Raw genomic sequence first — 25,126 nt, forward strand, 5'->3', positions numbered from 1 at the left:
TGCTAGTCTAAACGGAATTTACTGTTTAACTAATAAAGGAATTGATGTAAAGGACAGTGTAGAGTATGGAAGGTGTGATAAAGAAACATTGTCTTTAAGGGGGTTTCATATTACCAATGCTCAGCAGAAAGACTTTTCTATTTATGGCTTCAGTACAAATTCAAAGAGCTAGTGAATCAAGAGATTATTTTTTCATATGACTCTTACCAGGTTCAGTTGCAGATCGTGGCTCTGCATATCACATCATAAGGAGGGGAAACAAACAAGAAAAATAGTATTAGAGATTATATTAATCAACAACAGTACACTGAATGCATGTATTGTACTGAAACACTGTAGACAACTACAGAATCTGTGCAGACACATTACAGAAGAAGGAAAATTTAAGTTGTCTGTTGGTAGCAGTAGTTAAATTATTACTTCTAGCCATTATGACTGCTGAAATGTGAGGAATAGAGGAATCTATCCAAAACTCAACCCTGACAGAATAATTTTGTGATCTTTCCCCATCCTATATCAAAAGTAGCCACTTCAGATTATTGCCTTACTTTTTTGGAGAATTCTGAAGTCTGGAGAATCTTGAATTTCAACGCCCTGTCGAAACCACTTAACATGAATGGGAGGGTGTCCTCTGACCCTGCATTCCAACACCACGACTTGTCCCTCAGATGCTGTGGAGTTTTGTAGCTCCTGAAATGTAACAATCATGATTCAAATGCACCAGGAGCATTTTACATTCTTAAAAATAGCCTCTTCTTCCTTTTGTATTTCAACTTTATTTTATTGTGTCATTACATTTTTGCAATAAAAATTTTCCGTGAGCTGTATTTTCACTCTGATTAAATCCAACATATCAGTATGTACTTGAAAATAATCTATTTGGCAATTTTTAACTACATTCTTAATATGGCCAAAGATGGAAAAGGTGTAGAAGTATTTAATTCCTCCGACCGTCACAAGTTGACAGTTGCAGTCTGACCTTCTATTTTCCATCCTTCTTCCACAAAGTGAAATGAAAATTCTGCGACTAGCTACACATTGGTTGACTTGGTCCTGAGAAAGTGGCTGGGCCCCTTTCAGGTCAACATCTAGAACATGGAATTGCTTTTCCTCTGAGCCATTAATAACCAACCAGGCAAAATTAGATGACAGAAACATGATTACGATACATTAGCTTAAGTACGGATAGCTTCTGAGTATTATAGCTATAATAAATTACATATACATCTGAAAAAATTCAGGAAGAGTCTAAACCTTTGATGAAGAACTACAGTGAGAGAAAAGAAGTACAGAACTTTAAGTAACAGAATCAGCAGGAGACAGCCAGTATTTTTGCCGTGGTTATTAATCTTAAGATTATGAATCAAAGATTTTTTTTACTGTACTGGCTGTCTCATTCCTTTCCCAGTTTATTCATAAAGTTTTAGGTCTTGTTGCAGCAAAGCACTTGAAGTTAGGTCTAAGATCAGGGTTACCCCTACTTACTATTCATTGATCTCTAGTTAATCAAATACATATGAATTGTATTACATCGAAACCTGAAAAGCTTTGGGTTGTTACCTGAAGTTTGTATAGAAAGAAATTTGCATCAGGGAGCTGGATAAGTATATGTTTTGTTGTTCATATCTTGTTCATTTCTTCTGCAAATAAAGTTGCTTGGTATGTTCCAGCTGGCTTAAGCCAGTTAATATTGGGTTTCATGGAGAAGAGATAGGAGGATTAGGAAGGAGCAGTGAAGTCTTGATTGCTTCGGTAGTTTCTGAACAAGCACTGGATTTCTCCTATAATGTTTCCTACTCATGCTAGGAAGTTGCCTGCCTCCCTGCCTTGCTCTAATGACATTAATCTCTTGTACATCCACTGCTCATTCCCCTGTGATACCAGCATTATCAGTACAGAATTGTAAGGGACATGATCAGACCTTTTCTGACATAAGAAAGGGATATGATGGAGCCAGGCTGGACAGTTGTGGAGAACAGGGCTTGCTTTTACTTATCTCAAGGCAAAACTACTTGCTATTTTATACTAGCTTTTATTCAACTGTTTTTTTGAAGTAACAGCCAGAAATACCTTATTTTCTTCATTTTGACTTCAACAAATGGTCATTAAATAATAGTTACTGCTACGGAAATGATGGTTTGAAGGCAAAATGAAAATAATATTTTCAATCAGAGTTGCATTTTGGCGATTAGGGAAATATGATGTCCTTCTTGCTGCTGTTACCTAATTCCTAGTTCTAAAGTTTCATTTGGAATGAATATGAAAATAGATATTGACATAAATATTTCCTTAAGAATCACTGAAGAAAAGTTTTCCTTCTAGTCAGTCCATGCCTTACATTTTACAAGACATTCCAATGAAGAATATCTGAACTGCGTTTTTAAGTAACATGCATGCATGGATTTTTTTCTAAAACCAAGATAAAAACCCCTGTGTTATTTATTCTTGCCGGTAGATGAATTATTGTGAATGAGGATTTATCATGACTATGATGTGTAATTGGTGTCTAGCTAGTTTTATTTTACAAAGAATTCTCAATGGAGGACAGTCATGGGCATAAGACAAACACATACAGAATATTAATGTAATTCCATTAGCAATTTTAATAGGGTAGAAGGCATAAGAACATAAATGTTGCAGTGGAGAAGTATTTTCTTAGGTAGTCATTAAGACTGAAAAAGATAACGAAAACTCTAAAAGCTTTAACATGATCAAACATTCCTGTATTAGGATGTATCATTTAGATATTTTCTTCTGGACTATAGGACTATGACATAAAAATAATGATGGATAAAACATACCTTTGTAAATATGGGTGCAGAATAGCTAGGTTTAGGTCCATCCACACGGTGCAGGCATGAAGTAGGGCTTTGAGCCTGCAAAGCAGTGCAACAATGTTACAAAATGGAAAGAATGTTGGTTTCAATAACACGGCCTGCATTTATCTATGCAATAATGCAAAATTTCAAATGCAGAGTCTTATCATGGTGCTCTTGTTCTAACACGCTTGAGTGACATCACTATTTCACATCTGTTCTATTTCTGAAATGAAAATGCAAGCCCTAAAGCTTTTATGCTTCCCAGGAGAATTTTGTATCCAACTGTCTCTGCCTTTAAGTATTTTGAGAGTTTGCCTCCTGTTAATATCATTCAAGTAAGTCCTTTGCACTGAAGCGTTTTGTTATTACATCCCTGATTGATATAGTAATAAACAAATCCAGGAACCTAAAAGCTTGACAAGGTTAGCCAAAGGAAGGGAAAAGAATTTACCAGGTACAGTCTAAGAAAGATTTTATTTGTATTTTATGATTTACATGCAAACTCTGAGTCATCCACAGTAGCATTAAAACTTAGTACAAACTGATGAACATTGATTTTTTTACTTTTAATTTCTAGACAGTAAAATTTAATTTTCTCTAAAAGGTCCAGAGAAATTACAGCAATGTTTAATTTAATAACAAAATTTAAAACTTATAAAAAATACGTATTGTAGGCATTCATTTGCATTACATTCTTCTGGAATTGGACCAAGTCACTATTAAGTGATATACTCTGTAATTTTCATCATCAACAAATCTATCAGCTGTTCACATGCTACGCTGATACACACTGTGTAAGAATCCATATGTGTATTTACTTTTATGCCCCTTTCACGAGATATATACTTATTTTTTTAAAACTGTCATTCTTAATATAATAGCCTAAGTTTATAGTTCAATAATATAATTCCTCAAAATGACAGGTTTTCAGGTCTTACAGATTTGGAAATAAAATTTTAAAATGGTGTTTAAAAATACCTGCTGACTGGGCACAGAGATAGGTTGAATTACAGCTGTGGTGACTCCAGACTTTGGTGTAGAAGATCCTATTGTCAAGGAAACAGAAGTGGTTTTCTTTTGGGCTCTGAAAAGAAAACAGCAAGCATTTCATAAGGTCTGAAATCAGAATATGTTAGTTTGTAGCCAGTAAGCCACCTTGGATTTTATACATCTTTAAATATGTCATTATCAGCTGAAAAGATCAACATTGGAGGAAGCTTGAGTAGAATACAATCTTTGGCTAATTTACACTTTCACACCCAATAAAAAGCACTGATACAAGATACAAACGAAAATGTATTTTGTTTCTTTAATTGCAGGCCTCTGCATGTGCTTTTGGAGGCACAGGGCTGGGTGATGAAGACTTGGTTAACTTGAAGTTACTTCCGAATATGAAAAGTTGATATCAATGAAAGAGTTGCCAGGGTAGGGCCAGACTTCTCAGACACAAAAAAGCACGTTTATACAATCTACAGTTATAACACTATGCATTTATGTAATGCAAGAGGAAAAAAGACAAGACATACACAAATATACCCCAGATGCTTATTCAGATCTGCAACTACCGAGGATTTTCCAGTGCCCCTTAGTAAGAACATTTGCACAGAATTGCTTCTACTTTGCACACTTACTGTGGCATAGCTCCAGATTTTGATTTGAAAATTAAACTTTCACTCTCTGAATCTGTGGAACTGGCACCTGGAAAAGAAAGTGTTTTCAATAATCTCATATCCTTTTACTGATTTTTTAGTGTTTACATTCTGAACAAAAAACTCTGCTACTTTTGCATTTACCTTCAAGGGTTGAGAACTCTCTGGAATAAACTACGGCAGTTTTTCTTATCTGATAGAAGACTGTAACTCTGTACTTTAGACAGTTACAGAAATTATAATCTTGTCAAATTAACTGCAAACTGCTTTCCCTAGGCTCTTAGCTGTCTTCCTTCATATGGAAGTAAATATGGCCAAAAATTTAAAAAAAAAATGCTGACTACTACTACTTGACTGGAAAAATACAATTTTAGTTACTTGAATGTTAAAACTGAAAGCTTAAGCAAACACATGGCTTATACACAGATAACAAGTCTCCAACCTTAAGTAAGAGCAACTCAGCAGAGAAAGACATTTTCAGACTAAACTTGCTACCAATGATCTCCACAGTTCAGACTATTTATATTAGGCTATACATAACATTTATGTACTTGCATTGCTTGCCAGTGGAAATCTTGATATAATGTGTGTGTTTGGCAATACCCTGAATTCACTTAAAGAAAAAAATATGGAAGAATTTATTCCCCTCAACTGGTACTCCATACAACATTTATTTTAGACATTCATGCAGTACTTACAGTTCCTCAGAGGATTTGTGAATGCATATGCATAACTGTATTTGTAATACAAAACATAAGCAATTCATAATCAATATGCATAGGATAGTATAGACTGATTCCAATGAAACAAAGCTTGGACCGAGGCACTCGAATGCCCTATTTATTTACAAAGTTTAGACAACAAAAATCAAAGCAACAAGTATCACAGAAGTGGTAAAAACAGAAAAGCAATGTCAAGTGAGTAGAGTGGATCCAGATGAAAGTATTTCTCCTGGTCTTGTGTGGCTGGGCCTGCTGCATGGAAGAAAGGATGAGGCATCAGTGTCAAAGTTATTAATCTACAAAGTGACACTTGTGTGACAACCTGGTTTCCCTTAAAGATCATCAGGGAGGTGCCTAACGACTTGAACCATTCTCTCCTTCAAACTTACATGTTGTAAACTTCAAGACAGCACTTCTACATAGTAAGAGTTTGACAGATCTCAAAAAAGGAGTTGTTTTATTTACTGTACTTCTCCACCTAGCTTTTTTAGTGTTGCTTCTGTTACTATAACTTCACACAGTAATATTTGTACTATACCTGAGTTTTTCTGAAATCATGCTTGCCTCTTTAAAGAAAAGTCTTACTAGATTCTGTAAGATTCAGAAAAGTCTTGGGGATTTTACTATTATATCCTAATGTGGGATAACAAGCTTCCAAGAATAAAAAAACATAATGAAAAAAAAACCTATAAATGCACATCTGTCATGATTTAGCTAATTTTAGTGAAAGACATTATTGCTTTGCTAATCAAAAGCTATTTAATGATTTTGCTATGGTATTATTCAGATTTATTATTATGAGTATTTCTTATATTAATTTGTTTCATGCTTTCAATTAAGCATTTAAATTAATTTCATTTAATTACAAAACTGGTAAAAGAATACATACTACCAAAATGTTTGAAAGATCCATGAAATAAAACAAAAATCAGTATTCAATTAATATAATCATGCTTACAATACAGTTCTCCACTAAAAAAATAATTTAGTAATTTTAGTCATGGTCAAGTAATTAACCTTCTTCAGGAAAATAATACTGGAATTACGACTAACTCTGAAGTCAAGAAATATTTTGACAATTACTAGCAGTTGATTCTGGACAAAACCAATATGACTGACTTTTACCCTGACTTAAAGTCAGTGTACTAAATATGAAGAACTATAATACATTTACCTAAGATTGAAGAAGACTCATTTAGAGCAGCCACAATTAATTACACTGGGAGGAAGTTCAGAACTGAGACAGAGATTACTGCTATCATGAAAATCATTGTTGATATCACCAGTCAAATCTCTGATTTACAGGAGGTAACCATGCACCAAAAATTTTGCTTGTTCCTCTTTTTCCATTCTTTATCTTACTCGTACCCTATGTAAATAGCAGTCTACCCCCTGATTCTTTGGCCATTCCTTGAAATATCTGAATTAATAAGATGTGATATTCAAAACATGTTGTATTGAACAGAAGCAGAACACCATAAAAATAGCACCAAAGCAAATGTAATCTTAACATACGGAACCAAAAGCAAACTTCAGCTTTGTTGTCTTTCCCTGTACCTGTTAAGTATCTCACAATTTCACCTCTTACCTTCAATGAATATTTCAGCTGAGGTACTATCTGAACCAATGGAATTTGAAGCCAAACAAGTATAGCGTCCAGTATCGTCTTCAAAGGCTTCTGCTATAATTAGCGAATGAAGTCCTCCACTTCCAGAACAGATCTGAATGTCAGGGGTATTCTGGAGTTCTTTTCCTTCACAGAACCATCTGCAGCCCACACACATTTAGAAACACAAAGGAAAAAAGAACATAAAAGATTGGTTCAGGCTCATCACACACAGGAAGACATGACGCTCTGTGGCAAAAGTCTAAATTGCTACTGAAATCAGTACATGGTACTTTGAAGTGTTTAATGGCATTTGCAAAGAAATAACTTGCTGGAATAAACTTCATTTAAAAGGTAGTGAGACATTTCTGGATGCTAAGAAAATTGGACACACCTACAATTTAAAGCTATTTCCTATCCTGTTTTGGTAGAATTAATGCTTTCTGCATATCTTATGTACTGGCTTGCTTTGATCACAGTCTGACCCATTTCAGTTTAACTTGCTACTCCCTTCTTCCTAACACTCACTCCTTCTCCACATGGGATGTTTGATTTTTGTCTGTCATGCCCAGTCAACCTTGTATAATCCCATGGTATAGGTTCCATATTGCTAAACTTCAAAGAGGTTTACTGCTGCCTCAGATCAGAAACAAAAACTGGTTTTCTAGCCCAGGAATTTTATATATGTACATATAAAACATCCCACAAATAATCCTAATCTGTGCTTTTCCATGTTCTCTCCCTGTCCTCTTTTCGCTTTCCTTCTTCTGCTACTCCAAAATTCAAATCTTGCTGTGGTGAGGATAAAGACAAAATAAGTAATTCCTGACAGCAAGCTTCAAAAGTGATCTTTTGTTCTTCTTCCTATACATTTTCAGTTTCCTACTCTAGCAAAGGATTATTTTTTCAAATAAATAAATAAGTATAAACAGAGAAATTCAAGTTGAAAGATAACAATATTTTCAAAAATAATTTTAAAATACTTAAAATCTGTCCTTAAAAAATTTGATATTCTTTCTTTAGTTTGTACATGTTCATGAGAGAATTTTTGAAGTTACATTTCAGTAATACTTCAGAACTAAACTTCCCCTTTTCCCTCCCCCATCCCCCTCCATCAGATGACTTTCCCTTGCTCCTCAAAACCAAAGTAACCCCAAGAGTTACAGAATCCCTCCTACCTATTTAGGAAAAACATGCAACACAACAGGATGAGAGATACCATGCAATAACAATCAGTGAGGACTCTTTAGAAATTAACTGCCTCCCTTCTATTGCTTTTTTTTTTTCCTCTTATTAGTAAACTACATATAATTAACAGAAATAAAAAAATATGTTACAAAACTTTCTTGTAAAATTGTAAAATTTGAGATTTCATGCTTGTTTCAGAATGCAGAGTAAAGAAACCTAAGAGATTTACACATAAGACAATTCCCTTTAATAACACCCAGAACAATAGATCTTTTATTCCTGAAGGCCAAAACATGTTGATAGGGGTATTAAAACCATATGTAATTGTGTTCTGTAATTAAGAGACTTACAAGTCCATTTTCTGTTGTGCCAGACAGTGCACACAGAAAGCATCATTTTTGGAATGAACTAACAAACTTCCATTTGTTTACTCTGTAGACCCCTTTGGCCTACTTTTACAACTATTAGGCTTGGAGACAAATCTATTCTGCCAGCTCAACTGCCAAAATTAACATTTCTTTTCCCCTGTTCCCCTCTTTTCCTCTCTTGTCACACATCCTCCCTTCTCCCAGTGTGAGGACCTCCACTGCTACCCCTACTTATTAGGCCTTCAGAGTCCTAACCTTTGTGCAGTCTTTCCTAACTTACACTTTAAACAATATGCACAAGAGAGAGGTTAATTCAATTTATAGACAGTCACAGAGAAGAGCCTGTAATATGAGGCTCTACTTAACCATACACTTCTATTTTTCTTTCCTTTCCAGAAACATCATGCAAAGGAAAATCTCTCCTCTAAGCCTAATTATTTTTTTAGATAGATCCTATTCATGGAAATTCTATGGTTTTCTACAGTCTCTTAAACTCCATACTCACAAAATATTTAAGAAACTGTGATAAGCATATAAAACTATGCATTTTTTTTTTTTGTCAGATGACATTTAATAAGCAAACTGTTTTCTTAGGGAGACAAGTTGTCACCACCCCTTGATTCATGCATAGATATGGTCAGCCCCAAGCAGTGGGAGCTATTCCTCAACACCGGCTGGGACTGAGACTCATTGCACCACATTGGTGACACGCCACTGGAAACTAGTCCTGACCTGCCACAGAAACTATCTGCCACAGACAAAACCATGTAAGTAAGCAGTTCAATACAAAATTACCTCAGCCATCATTAAGGTGATTTTTGATAAATGGGAAATGGGCCTGATGTTGAACTGCACTCTTTATTATGAAAAGAAGAATTCACCTTCACAATGGGCAAGAGCAGAGTTATTTGAGATGAAGAGTACTGCAACAGACTTAGTTATATTCTCTATCTTTTTTTAATTGTTTTTTTTTTTTTTTTCTTGCCTATCTACATGTTGATAGGAGAGAATTAGGTAATGTGACTCTTTTTTGGAGATTACATAAAAAATTAAGTGATTGAGAAAATACTCAACTGAAATACTTATCCTGCAGTAACTTGGTAATCACCAGTTCAGTTCAAGAGAGTTTATAATGAAAAAAAAAAAAAAGTGGTCAAACTAAATTAAGTATTTTTTCCCAAACAGGCTGAATTCTAGTTTTCCATCGTTTATACAAGATGGACTGTTACAGAACACAAAACTGCTATCTACAGGCCCCATCAGCATTACTGCCATTACACTTGGAATAGTCACAGTAAGAGGATTTTCTGCTCCTAAGAACTGAAAAAGCTTCAAAGACAGATCTTCGAAGCATTCTTTCTTTCTGCAGAGGGATCACCAAGGCAAGCAACAAATCACTAGCAAAGGCAGATTGAGCCAAAGAAACCAGGACTCATGGCTAGGTACAGAAAAACAGCCACAAAGCAAGTCTTACAAGAAAATTCCAGCTTTATGCTAACCAGGGCAGCATTAACTCACGTCCAGCCTGTTCCAGTCTACTGATCCTCTTGGGGCTAAGAGGATTACTATCTAGCTGTGAGAAGGCAATAATGCTTCTAGAAATCCAAAACACCCCAAACCAAACCCAACCCAAAGGACACTGACAGTAACACAGAGGAACAAATGCACTACAGATGATTTGCAAAAAGAAGAGATAATTCCCCCTATAGAGAACTTTCATTGAAAAATACATTTATTTCACAGGTTCTGGATGCTAAAGGTACAAAAATGATCTACGCATTTCCCTATCTCTTTGTTGGAGGCAGAGAGACCAACAAAAGATTTTGCATATGTGTGTATTTATCAGACTGCAGAATATGAACTCAAGCTTGCATCCTAGGTGCATTCCTGCAGGACATGTGAGTGTTCCTGCTAATTCGTAGACAACTGTCCACTTGAAAGAGAACAGAAACTGCTGTAATGATGTCATATAAAGGCTGGGAAAAAAAAAAAAAAGAGGTCAAAGAAAAGGAATATCCATTTTATGTAACTGGAATTATTAGTCATTAAGTATCATGCCAAATTTCAAATTACACTGAATTTCTCTGTTCTTTCCTACTTTCTTCTTCATTCTCTTTCCTCCATTTCTCTTCCTGTCTGCGTTTCCACTGTACTACTCTTTGCCTTGCCTTTTCTCCAACTGTGCATAGATTTTTACCTACATTGTATCTACTGTGTGTTAAAACAATAGCAATGAAGTATTTAATGCAGACACTGAAACACAGTCACTAGACTGGAAAGTCAATGCTCCAAGGAAGCAAACCAGAGGTGTTTTGGTAGCAGGAGAACAATGGTTGAGATAATTGCTCTTCATGCTTCAAAGCCTACTTTGCTTTTTTCACTGGCTGCAGTATTGTAAAACTGCAAAACTAGAACAGCAAACAAAAAAGAACAGTCAGATGCCAGGTGAGCAGCAGTTCATGCACGCTGACATCAAGTAGCAATTCACACTGACATCAAATAGCAATTCACAAAATATGTCTTTCTTTTTCGTTCTTCTTTTCTTCATGCCCTCACAACCCTCCAAGCATAGAAATACATACAAGCACATGTGTCTGGGATTTTAATGACTGTGAACAAAATATAAACAGAGTTGAACAGTACACTGACTGAGTAAGCACCAGGGCCTTAAGAAAAACAGTTCAAGGTTCTCTCTAATGCATAATCCTGATGGAACTTATGTTTTTTGAGAGTCACTGAGGAATAGAGAGGTTTTCCTTTCTGCACGCTCTTAAAAGTTAATTTAAAATGGCAGCTGAAGCGAAACATTAAGATATAGCCTTAGGGAAGAATTATAATGGGGAGCTCTGACCACTACAAAAAGTGCAGAGAGATAAGTTGTAAATTAAAAAGTAATTCTATCCTTAGTGGTGTTAAGTATGTCCAGCAAGAAAAGTTAAAATGAAATACTCTGACTTTCCTGCACTGGCAGAGTCAGCATTTCCATCACAATACTGTGTGTAACTTCCATTTTTTTTTTTTTTCTCCATTCAAGTTACGCAGTCCAACACTTCCAGACAGTAAAGCATTGCTACTTAAAGAATTTAACTTGATTTTTAAAAGAAATCAGCTTGGCCATATGAGATTTAGAATACAGTGCAGTAATCAGATTATTCAGATGCTTAAGTTCTTTGCATACTGAACTTGCAATACAATATTTTTATGCATTATATACAATTTTGTTTTTTGTATAGGCATTCATGAAAGAGTTACCAATAACATACACACTTTAAATATTTATATTTTGTAATCTTAAAAGAAAATTAAGATCTGAATATAGATGCTGGTGCTTTGCCTGAGCCTCTAGTTAAGCAATTAAAAAACAGCTCTGATAGCTCTAACCACAAAAACCAATTTTATAATAAGAAGTGTGTTACATTATGAACAGTACACATTATATACTTATCCAGAATTTAAATGATTCTTCAGGTGTTGCACAGTGTTCTCCAGTCTCTCACAAATTTCAATGAGGACTTCACATCCAGCCAAGTAAGTTGCACAATTAGGTATTTGGGACCAAAACTGCCTTCTCAAAGTGCACAAAAAAGGCAAAAGAATACCAAAATGGTTCTATTTTCAAGACCCATGTCAACATTTCAGCTCGCTATTTCCTACAAGCTAATTCTGTGGCCTCTGAAGTCCAGTTTTGCATTATGCTCTGTGCAAGGATGCAAAGATGATGGAGTACAGAAGGTAACAGATGTTACCAGCTACAAAGTATCCAAGAGCAGTGAACAATGGCCTCTGTCACTGTTTGCAGGCTGCAGAGACTCCAAAGATCATTTTTTAGTTTATTCCTGTCATTCGGAAAATTCCTTCTTTACATTCTTGGGTAGGTTTTCCAAGTCTCTCTCTGCTTGCTTTACCTGTGGGACAAGGATTCTGCTCTGCTTCAGCATGTTGGCTGGGGAAATAAACTGAAAGCTTGAGCTTTTGACAGCTCCAGGCAAAACATTCAGAGCTACAGCAGAGATCCAGCCTGTCACTCACAGCATTCTCCCCGAGTGCTGCAGCATTCCATAGCCTCACATAGCTGTGTACAGTTCATTACAAAAGAAAAACAGTATTGCTGGACTTGATTAAAACTAATTGTTCTGTCTTAAAATCACAGGATTAGCTTAAATGTTCTTTATTTTTTTTTTTTTTTTTAAGATCCTATCTTGTCTTTGTCTTTGCAATTGTTGCTCTCACTTCATAGCTTTTAAATATTGAAGCTTTCAAAAAACGTATTTATGACTGAAGCTTTTAATTACCTGAACAATAGAGATATTCATGCATGCAAGCAAGCACCTAACTTGCTGTATGTCAAATCTTTTAGAAGACGCTTTTTAGATTAAGAGAATTTAAAATCACTTGCTCGACAGTTACCTTTGCTTATTTTACATTTCTCTGCCAGTGGTATAATGCATGCTACTGATTTCAACTCTGTTATTGCTAATTTATTCTTAAGCACACTAAGAATTTTTGCCGTGAAATGTATTTTTCTGAAGTTACTGAACCTACTGAAATTTACTCCTACTACAAATTTACTCCTGTGGCAACTAATTCCTATTTCCTAAGGCACTTCTGCTTACCGGTTATAAAACAAGTGTGCATATTATAATATGAGCTGTATGAGTAAAGATGTGTGCAATACTGACTACATTTCTTGGTAACTCTCCATTGAATTAAAGATTCAGGACAAATTTTTTTTTTTTTTGAGAGAGAGGGACAGATAGTCTTAAAGATGTGGGCTTGGTACGGGAGCAGTAAAAACAGTAAATTAATTATATATATATATATATTTTTTTACCTTTATCATGATTTGACTGTGTACTGTGGAAATCTATAGAGAAGAAGGAGGAGGAGAACCATTCTAATTTAGTAAATTTCGTTGTTGTCAATTCCACATCTCTGTGTTAATCCTGCATTATTATAAAAACCTAGAAGATATGAATGATGTGATACAGTAATGAAATATCACACAGAATCACAGAATCGACTGGGTTGGAAAAGACCTCAGAGATCATCAAGTCCAACCCTTGGTCCAGCTTCAGTCCATTTACTAGATCATGGCAATAAGTGCCATGTCCAATCTCAGTTTAAAATCTGGATGTAAATCAAAAAATTATGAGGCTTAAAGAACAGAACTGAATTATATTCCATGCCTATAATGAAGAAGTTTAATGCTAATTTTTTCTTTACAGAAATCAGGGATACTATATAATACAGAAAAGAGGTGCCTGCTGTATGATTTATTTGGTTATGTAATCCAAAGCTATTTATTTGTGGTCAATAAACATCTTTGTCATGACAGGCTGTGCAGGAAGTTAGGATACTGTTCATTACTGGCTACTCACTTCTTGAAGGAGTAACTTTCTAAAAAAATGGATATGTGCACTAAATTTTTTAGAACTCTATGATTATAAGAATAATATTTAAATATTTAATAGAAGAACAACAACAAGTATCTAGCAACTTCCTCGCTGAACTAACTTTAAAGCCTTATTGGTGCATATACGACATACAGCAAAGAAATCAGGGAAGTGACTCTTGTTGACAACAGCTCTGTCATGTTGGGGCACGTGATATTTCACAAACACATCCAGTGGTATCCAAATGAGATACCTCATTTCAGGTAATCCTGTTTCATCATGTAGAACAAAGACATCTGTGCAGCTGTATTTATTCAGTAAGAATGGCAAGTAGATAATATTTCTTTAACCGGCCAAAACTGCAGTCAGTATACAATGAAAAGATCTGTAGGTTTTCTTCTCTAACCAGAATGAACAATTATCTTTCACCTGTAAAGTAATTAATTATATTAAAAAACATTCTAAAAAAAACATTGCTTATATTACAGTCAACCTTAATGTATGAAATAAGAGTATGCCTAACAACTTGTTTTCTATCTCGGAAGTCCAAAGCTTCTCATCTCTTATTTTGCTTTATTTTTTTTCCTTATCTTTTTCCATCACCAAAACATGAAGTACCTTATTAAACTTGATCCTAACTGCCTGTTTCTGAAGACAAAAACATCGACCAAGTGTAGTTGTAACCCACATGTTTCACAACCAGTTTCAGAAACCTTACAGAGAACTTTCTTCTCTGTATTTGAGCACAAGCCTGAGCTATAAATGTGTCACTTTCGGAAGCACCAATTTAACTGACAAATAGATGTGGATAGATAATTCAGTTCATTTGAGATTTGTGTAATCATCAGACCAAGAAAGAGATACAATACTGTGTAATTTAAGTACCAGTTACGTAGTGCAAACTGCAAACCACCTTTTACAAGAAGCATGTTGATTATTTGCCACATGGACAGCTAGTTACTTAAAAATAAGTATGCCTTCTCATTTCATTCATTAAGTTTTATAACTAGTGGATTTGAGCATATATAAATTTGCAAATTATGTGTCCGTATTCATATATGTAAATAAAAATCCCAAGAATAATTTATATTAATTTAAGGTACTAAGGTTTCCATCCTTTTATCTGTAAGACATTTTTGAGGGCTGTTGGACTCATTAGATAAGTGGTGCTGTATTGCAGGTTAATTTAATGAGATTTTTTACAGCAGTCATTTTCTTTAGAAAATATTTTCAAGCCTATAGGAGGATATTTTGTATAATGTTCTATTTGACTAAGCTTGAGTTCCTGGCATGTATATGGGTACTGCTGCTGCTTACAACTCGGCCATATATCCTAAAATGGCTTTTGAGATGGAGTGCTGTCAGTGCAAAGATGGCTAGAGCTCCTTTGCAGGTGCCTAAGAAACAACCCCGCTGCCTCATAAGTTAGCCAGACTGAGAAAGGATAAATTAGAATAATCAAAGGGGAAACAACTACTCTCCTCAAAAGTCACCTCAAAAGTCTCCTCAAAAGGCACCTCCTGGCACAACTTTTTTTGACTTTTCTTTTGACAAGAGTCAAAAGAACTCTTTGCTTCACTACAACTATGTTTGTGTATATCAGTAATGAAAGCAATCGCTTAACAGCTTGGATGGCTGGGCTCGACATTTTGCCATTTTTTCAAGCTCTCAACGTGTTGAAACTGAAATAAATTTCCATCAGAACAAAGCCAATACTGCCTCACAACAAAGTATCTTCAACTTCAGGAGGCTAAGCTGTTGAAGACTGAAAAATCTCTTCCCTTCACTTAAAATCGTTTTCCTCAAGTAAAAGACCCCCAAATGTAATTATAAAATTCTGCAAATATCAGAGGATAAAAGAGAGACTGAATTGGAAATAGCAGCAAGCTGCAATAACCCAACAATTATTTTTATATTTTTAATATACATAATATACATATATGTTTTCTCAATATCATGAAATATGAGACACAGAAAAATAATTCCCACTTGCTCTTAGCCCCCAAATTACACTACTTAGGCTTGGAAAAATGCTTACTTATTTCATAAATACAGTAGTTAGAATCATCTGTAACCTCTCTGGGTTTCAGAGTTTTTTTGTTTTTTTTTTTTTTTTTTTTTGGTTTTTTTTTTTTGTTGTTTTGTTTTTTTTTAAAAAAAAAAAAAAAAAAAAAGAGAGAGAGAGAAAGAAAAAGAAAGGAAAAAAATCACAGCCCCAAACCTATGAATTCTAATGGATTGGCATCTGGTCTGCAATTTGCAAACTATTTAAAATCCATTAAAAATGAAAATTATTTGGCTTTCTGATATATCTACAAATGCAATTCTCCATAATGAGTTAGTAAAAACAAAAAAAAGCCAAGAAGTAGGACAGTATATACTGAAAAAGAATGTTCATACAGTAGGTATGTAGTACATTTACCTGTATTTCAGAAGCCTTTGTGCTAAATTCGGTAAGCGACCAGTAAGTGAGATGAAGAATGAAGCCAAGTACAAGTTCAAATTAAAACAGGCATAATACGTACAACTAATGTACATTAAGTTAATTCCTTACCATTCCATGCAATTTTCTTGTTCTGTGTTTTTAGGTTTCATATTTTGGTGGAAGCTTTTTTAATTTTTCTTTGGAAATATCTTATACATTTCAATCTCCACTGCAATATAGGCAATAGCTTGCCTCCAATGCAAAGAAAAATTGAAGCTGCTTCCATGTATCACAGTACAAAACTAGAACAGTTTATAAATGTGAAGAACGAGGAACTGCAGCCATAAAAAAATCTTTACAGTAGTTTACTCTGCAGTTTTGTCCCTAGTATTATTATAGAAGTTTCATTATTTTTTTAAATGTAGTTCAGGTTTAAATGATTACCACATATAACCCTTAATTTTCCACAATTTCAGAGTCTTATACTCTCAGAGGATTATTGTGGAACTGTGAAGCATACTATACAGAATTCAGCACCTGAAACATGCACTTTTTGCATTCGACTAGTTACTACATAGGAGCTCCTATTGTTTTAGGGCATGAAATGCCAGACAGTGAGCAATAATGTCTTTCTTTCTGACGGGTAATTAAATTCACTGGTTTTGTACAGTTTCCTTCTTGGGCCTGGAACATCTTACCCTGAAGTCAAAGTGTGGTAGACATAATCTCCATTTCAGATTGTTCTGCTAATTCATTTGTCAGTAAGGCAGTAAGGCAAGCAGACCCCTTCTGCTTGTGTATGTGCTTGTGCCAGCAGAAATTGATTAATTTGCTGTTTCATTTCATGCAAAGATTATAATCTCTTTCAAAAAACCAGAATATTAGATTTCCAAACTAGAGGTGCCATTCTGTATTTTTCACCCTGTGTCTAAAGGAACCCGTTGCCACACATGAAATACATACATGAAAATTTTCTCTCCAAAATGGATTTCAAAGATAATCCAGGAAGCTCTGCCTGTTTTATTTTCTATTAAGCATCCTCAAATATTTGGTTCAAGGAAGTTAAAGAAAGATATCCCATACATTTTAGAAGCAGTCTTGAAATGCAACCAGCCCTGTACTGAGAGTCAAGAGTAGGGGAAGCATATGAGAACAGAGTCGCAGCTTAGTGCTTCAGAAGAAACGCACATACGGTATTAGAGATATTATTCCTGCTTTCATACGGTTTGTTCTCAGCCTCAAGAGTGTGCTGGAAGAGCCAACTACAGCAGCATTCTATGCCTCCTTCATTTTATTCCACCATTCCCTTCTCTCCTCCACTTTTCTTACTCTGTTATGTTAGGCATACCCTCAAGTATATATTCAGTAAGAACATTCACCATAATTTCCCAGAGTGTCTAGCATGCAGCACCCATCTTACCAAGTATAAACATTGGACCACCTGATAACAACAGTCTAGACAGGATCTAATGGTTCCAAACAACATTTTTCTCTCATCTACTGTGCACCTTGGCAATTGCACAATGAACATTGTGCCTGAGGTAGCTGAATAAAGATGTCTCGAAAGACAAGCTCAGTGAATAGGACTTTGAGCACTGAAACAGCAATTGAACATAAGATAATGAGATATGCTTTATTACTGAGAAACAGCTCTTAAGTACTTTGTCTATTGTCACCCAAGAAAGGTAAGAGTCAGGTCAGAACTCGGCTTTCACTGCCTCACCTCTAAGACCACCTTCCATGCACTGACCAGGTCTCTAGCCTAAGAGCAGATTCTGACTTTGCGTTACCACACATACTGTTAGCCATAAAACTATTATTCAGTCTTTTAAAAACCTAGCAGATTGGAATAAGGAGATTAATGGAAGATATTATACAGCACTGCATGGCAGTGAAATACTGAAGTCTCACTCTTAGGGATCTGTTTGCCTTTTGTTACAGAAAGAGTTTATGTGGCCACCTTCTGTTGACCCTGAGGGCAGTTATGCACCAAAGTCTCTTGTGTGTGTACTAAATGACTGTAAATACATTCCCTTAAATTGCAGATACTGTCACTTGGCTTATGCAGAATGACGCTTACATCAAGTTACTTCTGCTGGTACTTGATAGGAAATTAACGTGATAACAGATGGAAAGGAAAGAAAGAAAACTAAAAGCAGTGAAGACAGTTACACCAGGTTAAAAAATTAAGTATTTAATAATCACGTGTAAAATGCTGAACATTTTTCAGACACAAAGCACTGTTGAGGCTTGCAGGATTAACATGATTGCTTGTCTAGCTGAAATGGAATGCATATTGCCTACAACAGAGATGCCGCTCTCAGCCGTCCATTATAACCGCACACTCCTTTGACCAGAAACGTATTTTGAAGTAGCATGCTGACAATATTTTGCTTACATGGGGAGGGGAACCTCTTACAGAACTGCCAAGCATAATCATCCAGTGGAATAGCATTTTGAAATTTGAGGAAGGACAGTAAAGAGTTAGGAGTAAAGAAAAAGGTGGAAAGTGATAAGGATAAAATTGCATTTATGCAGTTCAAATTCTATACATAAGGGAGGCTGCATATTATATGATTGTGGTGAGTTAGTGGCAAGTTTATGGCTGGCAACAAACATTTCAGATGAAGCAGTAATACTTCTTCTCAAAACCATAATATTTAAGAAGGGAAGAAAGCTGAGAAGTATATTAGCCCAACCACTACTTCACAGAAAAATACCACCAACATTCAATCATGAAACCTTAATAACTTACAAATCACCAATAAGTAATCAATAATAATAAGGTATCAACAATAAGTAAAAAGAAACCTCCATGCAGGGTGTGTAGGGTTTGTACTGAAAACATGGAAGTGGCAACTGTGGAACTTGCAGGTTTACCTTCAAAACTGTCAGACATCTTGCTGAAATTATGAAAAGTAGAAAGTTATTAAATCAACTATCATATATATTGCAATTACCATGCTTCTTATAGGCACAATTAAATGATGCCTACAGAAGACATTTATCTACATTATTGTAGCTGAATAGATAAACTGTTTTATTTGCAGCTGCAACATTAGCTTGACTACCCTAGATTAAATACAAAATGAGACTCTACATACCCAATATAAAACTGTTTCATTCTTACATGGATACTGTTCATACTATCATCTCCCTTTTTCTTACTTCCCGGTTACTTCCAAGCCAGAGTCAGTAAATATAACCTTGTTGACCAGAGATAAAGTATTTGATTCATACAGGTCAAGTCAGCAACTTAGCAGCTGAGAGCAAAGGAAGAAAGTTGTCAGCACTTTTGTCAGTGCCTTGCATTACATATGACAGCAGTCAAATTTACTTTGTGAGGTTCAGCCTCTGGAGATTGGCATCTCAGAGAGTCACAGGCTGTAGAAATCAAGCACCTCAGTTCTCCACTGAGTTTCAATAGTAGCAGCAGATCTTGAATGGCCGAGATGCCCACGGAAGAAACTTCCATCACTGAACTATTCAGGATTAGGATGACCTGTATTCACAGTCAGTCACAACAGTCGAATCTGTTTCATGTATTTACAGATGACAAAAGCAGCAATCCTATTAGTTAAACAGGTGGTTTGGTTGAAGTTGGCAGTTGAGGGTTTAAAGCTCTATGTAATATTTTCTGTTAGTGATCATCAAAATTTTTATCTCCTAAGCTTGAAGCAAAGTCCTCATGTAAATGCCCTCAGGACTATCAGGAAAATGTGGGGTTTGTGTGAGGTACCCAACAATGTATACAAACAAAAATCTCAGAAAACATATCTCAGAATCCAATAGGAGTTAATAATCAAGGCCCAGTAATAATGCACCTAATTTATGCTATTTCTAAATGGTTAAACTCGTTGAATTTTGTTCTGAATTCATAAATGCAGTCTTCTCCAAATATGCTGAAGTCTCCTTCATCCATACAGTTAATTCTTGCTATCTTGCATGCATTCTTTAATTTGTAATTCAGACTCAGCAATATTGACTACTTTATGTAAGGACAACTGGAAACTTTTGAGAAAACTATATAAAGAGAAATTCAGGAAAGGAAATTATTAAAGCTAGATCTGGAGCCAGCTGTATAATCACAGAAATATAGCAAATAATCTAAACATTAATGTTTTTTCACTAATAGTTTGATATCCAGCAGAGCCAGAGAACTTCAGACACTTTACAAACTCACGTTTGTAACATGTTAAATAGCTTCTAAGCCTACTGGTCTGGACTGAAACTGGAAGCTTTCTGAATTAATATCCAACATTAACTAGCAAAACAATTCATCAGCAATACTGACTATACCTGTTTTAATTCATAATGTAACATTATCACAGACATGTTTCATGGTTGCTGGTGGGAAAAAAAATAAAAAAGCTTGATCTCTATGAAAGAACTGTCATCTTTACAAGTAACTGTACCTTTCTTTGGCATGCTGTTTCATTATGTCCTACCTCAAAGGTAAGTACAACAACAGACATAGCAAAAAGCTACTCATTAGAAGGATGAAAATAGGATTCAAGACTTTGGCCTCCCAGATGACATCTGTGGTGTCCTAGGACAGATTTAGAGTGCGTTATTTGAAAAGGTCTAGATGAAGCAGCAGATAAGGGGAAGGAAAGCATGGGGAAGGAAAATTGCCTGTCTTTGGAGCCTCAGATTTCCCAAGGCAGCACAACTTATGCTACCATTTCCTCAGCATTCTTATGCACAGCATCCTTTTACGGAAATTACAAAGCACAGGCAAAATCTGGCTGATTTACTATGTCTATGCAAATAGATACCTGTCATTAGGGTTAACTGCTGCATTACTGTGCATTTCAAATCCCACAAGGACACTCTTTAGAGGAGGACTACATTGACCACCTATGCCAGACTTGAGGACCTCTGCCTAATTAATAACAATTAACTGATACTATCTATTAATCTATCAGTTTCAGCACCTTTATACACCCTCACTAGCTGCAAGACACAGCCTGGATCTCACTTGAGACTGGTTTCAGCCCCATCAGACAAGCTCATAACCATGGTTCCCAGCCATCAATGCAGTATGATCCCAAAGCTTGCACGTATCCCTGCTATGTCCTTTGGACACTATCTGTGTAGCTCTGGCCAGTGCCTGCTTGCTCCAAACAATCATCACTTTCAAGGCTCTTCCCACTTGCCTCAAAGCATCCCCCGTGTATTTTTCACAACCATCATGAAAACTAAAATATGAAGCAGTACCAAAAGCAGGTTTTACTGGAAAATCAAGAATTCCATAGGAACCCAACAGGTTGAAGATCAATGCTCAAGACTGCTTTAAGCAATTACTCCTTTATGCTATGACTAGAATATGCTTGCTCTGGCCCACATAAATCCTGGCATTCCACAATCCTTATTTCCAACTCTTTTCCAACATGCTTCTCTCCGCTGTTTGAAAAACTGACTAAAGAGGGGATCTATTTTACAAATGAGCAGTACAACACAGATTGCACCAGCATTAGTCAGGAAAAACATGTAAGTAGCCATTAAGTTTGGGAAGAATGGCAAATGTCATCCTACTTACAGATTAATAACTGCATACCATCAGCAGCACTATGAATGCTGTCCCAGAGAAATCTCAAAAAAATAAAATATTCTGCTCTTTATATGAAAATAGCAGGATACTCCCACCTATACTGTGCAGCAGAATTTTACCACCTCTGCTTCACATGATCTGTAAAGCACAGAGGGACTCAGGCACAAGATGCACCTTTTAAGACTGGGTACTATAAAGGCCATGCCTTGGGGTAGAAAAAAATGTACTGTTTTATCCACACTACGACTAGGATTGCCTAGTATAAAACCAATTCAGGTTGGTTCTACATATTTCGTATGCATTAATACAGTAAAACTGAACACTGACACAACACATTAGCATCTCAGAGGCAGGAATGTCAAGGTGCTGCAGTATATATTTGGACCTCTGATCAATTCTCACAGCAGTTATTCAGAAATATTAATAGCTTTCCCATCTGCATTGTGCACTTCAAAGTTACAAAAAAATGCAAATAAGTTTTAAACATTTACATTGTGGTTTATATCAGGCAGAAATTAACTAACAGTGATTCGTGAAGCCTAGTTTAAGTTTTTTGTTTTGTTGGGTTTTTTTAAGTTTTTATCCTTTATTTTTTTAAGGTTAAGAACAAAGTTCACATCTGTCCTGGAAATTAGAAAGAAAAGTACTGTCAAGCAAGAAGCTAGTTCAAAAGATGTACACAGTTATGTGACTGATACACATTATCTGTTCTTTTCCGTTTCAGTCCGTTAACTTTACTACCCCAATACATAAAGACAGCAAAAAGCTTTTAATTGCTGTTTATTGGATTTTCTGTTGTAGAATAACACTTATATATAATTTCTAGATAAATTACTGTGTATACAGAACTATCATAGAAACTGTTCTTCATATTTACTTCGTCTTCCAGACAGAAGTAAAAAAAAAAACAACAGTGTTTTTCAATGCTGTGGCTTTTGATCTGTTTTCTAAATTTGAAAATCCATGAACTTGATTTCCCATCTCGAAAGTATCTGTATAAAAATCATTCACCATGTAATACTCACATCTGAAGGAGATTTGGATGAAAAATTTATGTCAAGTCCTATGCACTAATTTATGGAAAAAAGGAAATAATTGAGAAGAAAGGATTATGAGAGTACTAAGCAAAGAACAAGATTTGATTAAAAGTATCTCAGAATAAACAATATACATAAAAAGAACATAATAGTACAAAGTGCCTAAAATATAGATTATTATAATTTCATTCTTCAGATTGGGAATATATTTTGTTCTAGATACTTACAACAGTTTAATAAATTGTTTAATAATATAAACTTTCCACTACTCTTAAGAGCAGCCAAAATACTAACTTTGAGAGTAAGCAATTAAACTGTATACAATCAAGGAGGTCATTGTCCTCTTTTACTTTTCATACTTTCTTTCCATAATGCATTTGGAATGGAACTTATTTACTGTGATTTACGACAGTGAGATCTTCACTTATCTCTCTCCTTCTCCCTCTCTCTCAAATCAGGTCACCAATTACCCTGTAATGTCCAAAAGAGTTTCTGAAATATATTTGCTCTCATTTAAGAGAGGCATGTTTGTGCTCTATGCAAAATATTCAAAGAAGCTATTTCTCCTTTTGTTCAAAGAAACATTAAAAGCATTTGCTTTAACTCTGACCTTATAATTAAATGCTATGATCCCAACTCTTGGCCTCTAGGCAATTAAAAAAAAAATATAAATCGTTTCAGTACATCCAGCCAACAATTTCCACGTTAAAAAAAGTCTAAGTTGGAGCCATGTGGTCTCAATCAGGCAGTAAAAAACTCCCTGTATTTTCTTAAATGCACAACTGCAGTATGCCCATAACCTCTCTTTTAAATCATCTTAACCAGGTCTGAATCACTCTCACCACAAATGATTCGGTGGCCCTGGAATGTGCTGGGGTAGACAGAGTTGCTCTGCAATGAACATTGGGACATTTCCCACTTCCCTAGTGTTAAGAGAATAGTCTGCACAAAAAGAAAAGGAAAAAAAAAAGAAAAGTTATTTAAGAGGTTAAAGCCAAGACAGAAAGTGACATCACAGTTCAATCATTCAAGGAAAAAAGAAAAAAAAAAAATGTAACTACTGCCTAATAAATCAATGCTGTGTGCCACAAACCACAGCGAGCCAACACAGCCAAAACCCAGCTTTTCTTGCCTTGCTGAAGCAAACAGAGGTACAAGAAGCAGCTGGCAGATGCTTGTGTAACTGTATTCACAGAGAGCCATTGAATCCATTAAACCAGCCAGGCTTGGAGAAGTTGATCAATTAAAGAAGCAGAATATCCATTATTTCAGTAACAATCTGTGTATCCCTTTACATTGCACAACAGTGTTTTTATTATGGGCTGCCACAAGTTTTTTGCACAGATGAGTAAAAAAAAAAAAACCAACAAAAACAAAAACAACAATTAAAAGCTTCCTTAAAAGCTCACAAGCAGGTCACTAAGGATCAAACAAACCCTTGGAGGTACCCACATTACCTGGATGAATGCTGTTGGCCTTCGCTGCTCCACTCGAGCAAGTAGGAACAATAGGCACAAAGCACCTTAGCTTTCTCAGCACATGTCAGAAGGAGCTCCAAAATACTACTTAAATCTAAAGTTATAACAGAGGAAGGGAACGTAATTCCTTGGGGGCTCCTAAAAGTCAAGTTTAAGCAGCAAATGAGCAAGTTTAGCTTAAGTAACTATAAGATTCTTAAGTGTCACTTCCTCTCTAAAAATCTGTCTGCAGCCTGAAAGATTTCTTTCAGTCTTAATCACCTCAAAAAACCACTTAAACATGTGGCCGAAGTGATGTGCATTTAAAAGAAGTATAGGTCAGAGCCAAGACGTTTGGACCCAGTTATTAACCTTCTCATACTTCATGGAGGTTGGAATCCAAGAGTTTTGGTACAGGCTCGTCTCTGAACTCAACACTCATTGCCAAACCTCACAGTCAGTAGAAAATATGCTTTAACACATCAAAGCAGTAAAAACAGTATAAAGATGTCAGATTTTTCCACCACATCAATGAGAAAAAATGTCATTATAGCACCCATGTAAATTGTGAAACTGAAAGCAGCTGCTGAGGCAACCTGACATGGTGCCATCGGCAGGAGGGAGCCCCACTCAGGAAAACACTATTCCATTTTTAGCTCTGAAAAAGACTGTTCGCTAGTTCGAGTGTGTGATTCCAGTTCACTGAATAACTTCCCATAAATAAAGCTAGTAAGTGCTACAGAAATAAGTGCCTTAGTACATGGCAAACAAAACGTGTACTAAACTTCCCCAACAACCTAACCTACTGCGAACCATCCTGCTGAGCACCATTTTGCAGTCATGCCATAGTAACAGGATTCAGTGGTTCATTTTTACCTATTACCACACCAAACAGAGTATTCTTCCAA

General features: G+C 35.6%; 1 protein-coding gene across 8 annotated transcripts in view; it reads right to left on the reverse strand.

Moving 5' to 3' along the window:
* Positions 1 to 25,126, reverse strand: part of PALLD (palladin, cytoskeletal associated protein) — a 199,175-nt gene that overhangs the window by 120,427 nt on the left and 53,622 nt on the right. For 5 of the 8 annotated variants that reach the window (XM_021297371.2, XM_065061363.1, XM_065061364.1 and 2 more), the window contains 6 exons: positions 6,779 to 6,957; positions 4,451 to 4,517; positions 3,798 to 3,903; positions 2,802 to 2,876; positions 549 to 690; positions 208 to 231 (listed from right to left, as the gene is read on the reverse strand). In XM_021297371.2, the coding sequence (XP_021153046.2) occupies positions 208 to 231; positions 549 to 690; positions 2,802 to 2,876; positions 3,798 to 3,903; positions 4,451 to 4,517; positions 6,779 to 6,957 (593 nt within the window). Of the gene's footprint in view, positions 1 to 207; positions 232 to 548; positions 691 to 2,801; positions 2,877 to 3,797; positions 3,904 to 4,450; positions 4,518 to 6,778; positions 6,958 to 16,167; positions 16,299 to 23,603; positions 23,705 to 24,218; positions 24,421 to 25,126 lie in introns of those variants that run through there. The other 3 variants (XM_065061369.1, XM_065061368.1, XM_065061365.1) reach the window with 3 other exon arrangements.

The sequence above is a fragment of the Columba livia genome, chromosome 4, assembly GCF_036013475.1.
Source record: "Columba livia isolate bColLiv1 breed racing homer chromosome 4, bColLiv1.pat.W.v2, whole genome shotgun sequence".
NCBI lineage: Eukaryota > Metazoa > Chordata > Aves > Columbiformes > Columbidae > Columba > Columba livia.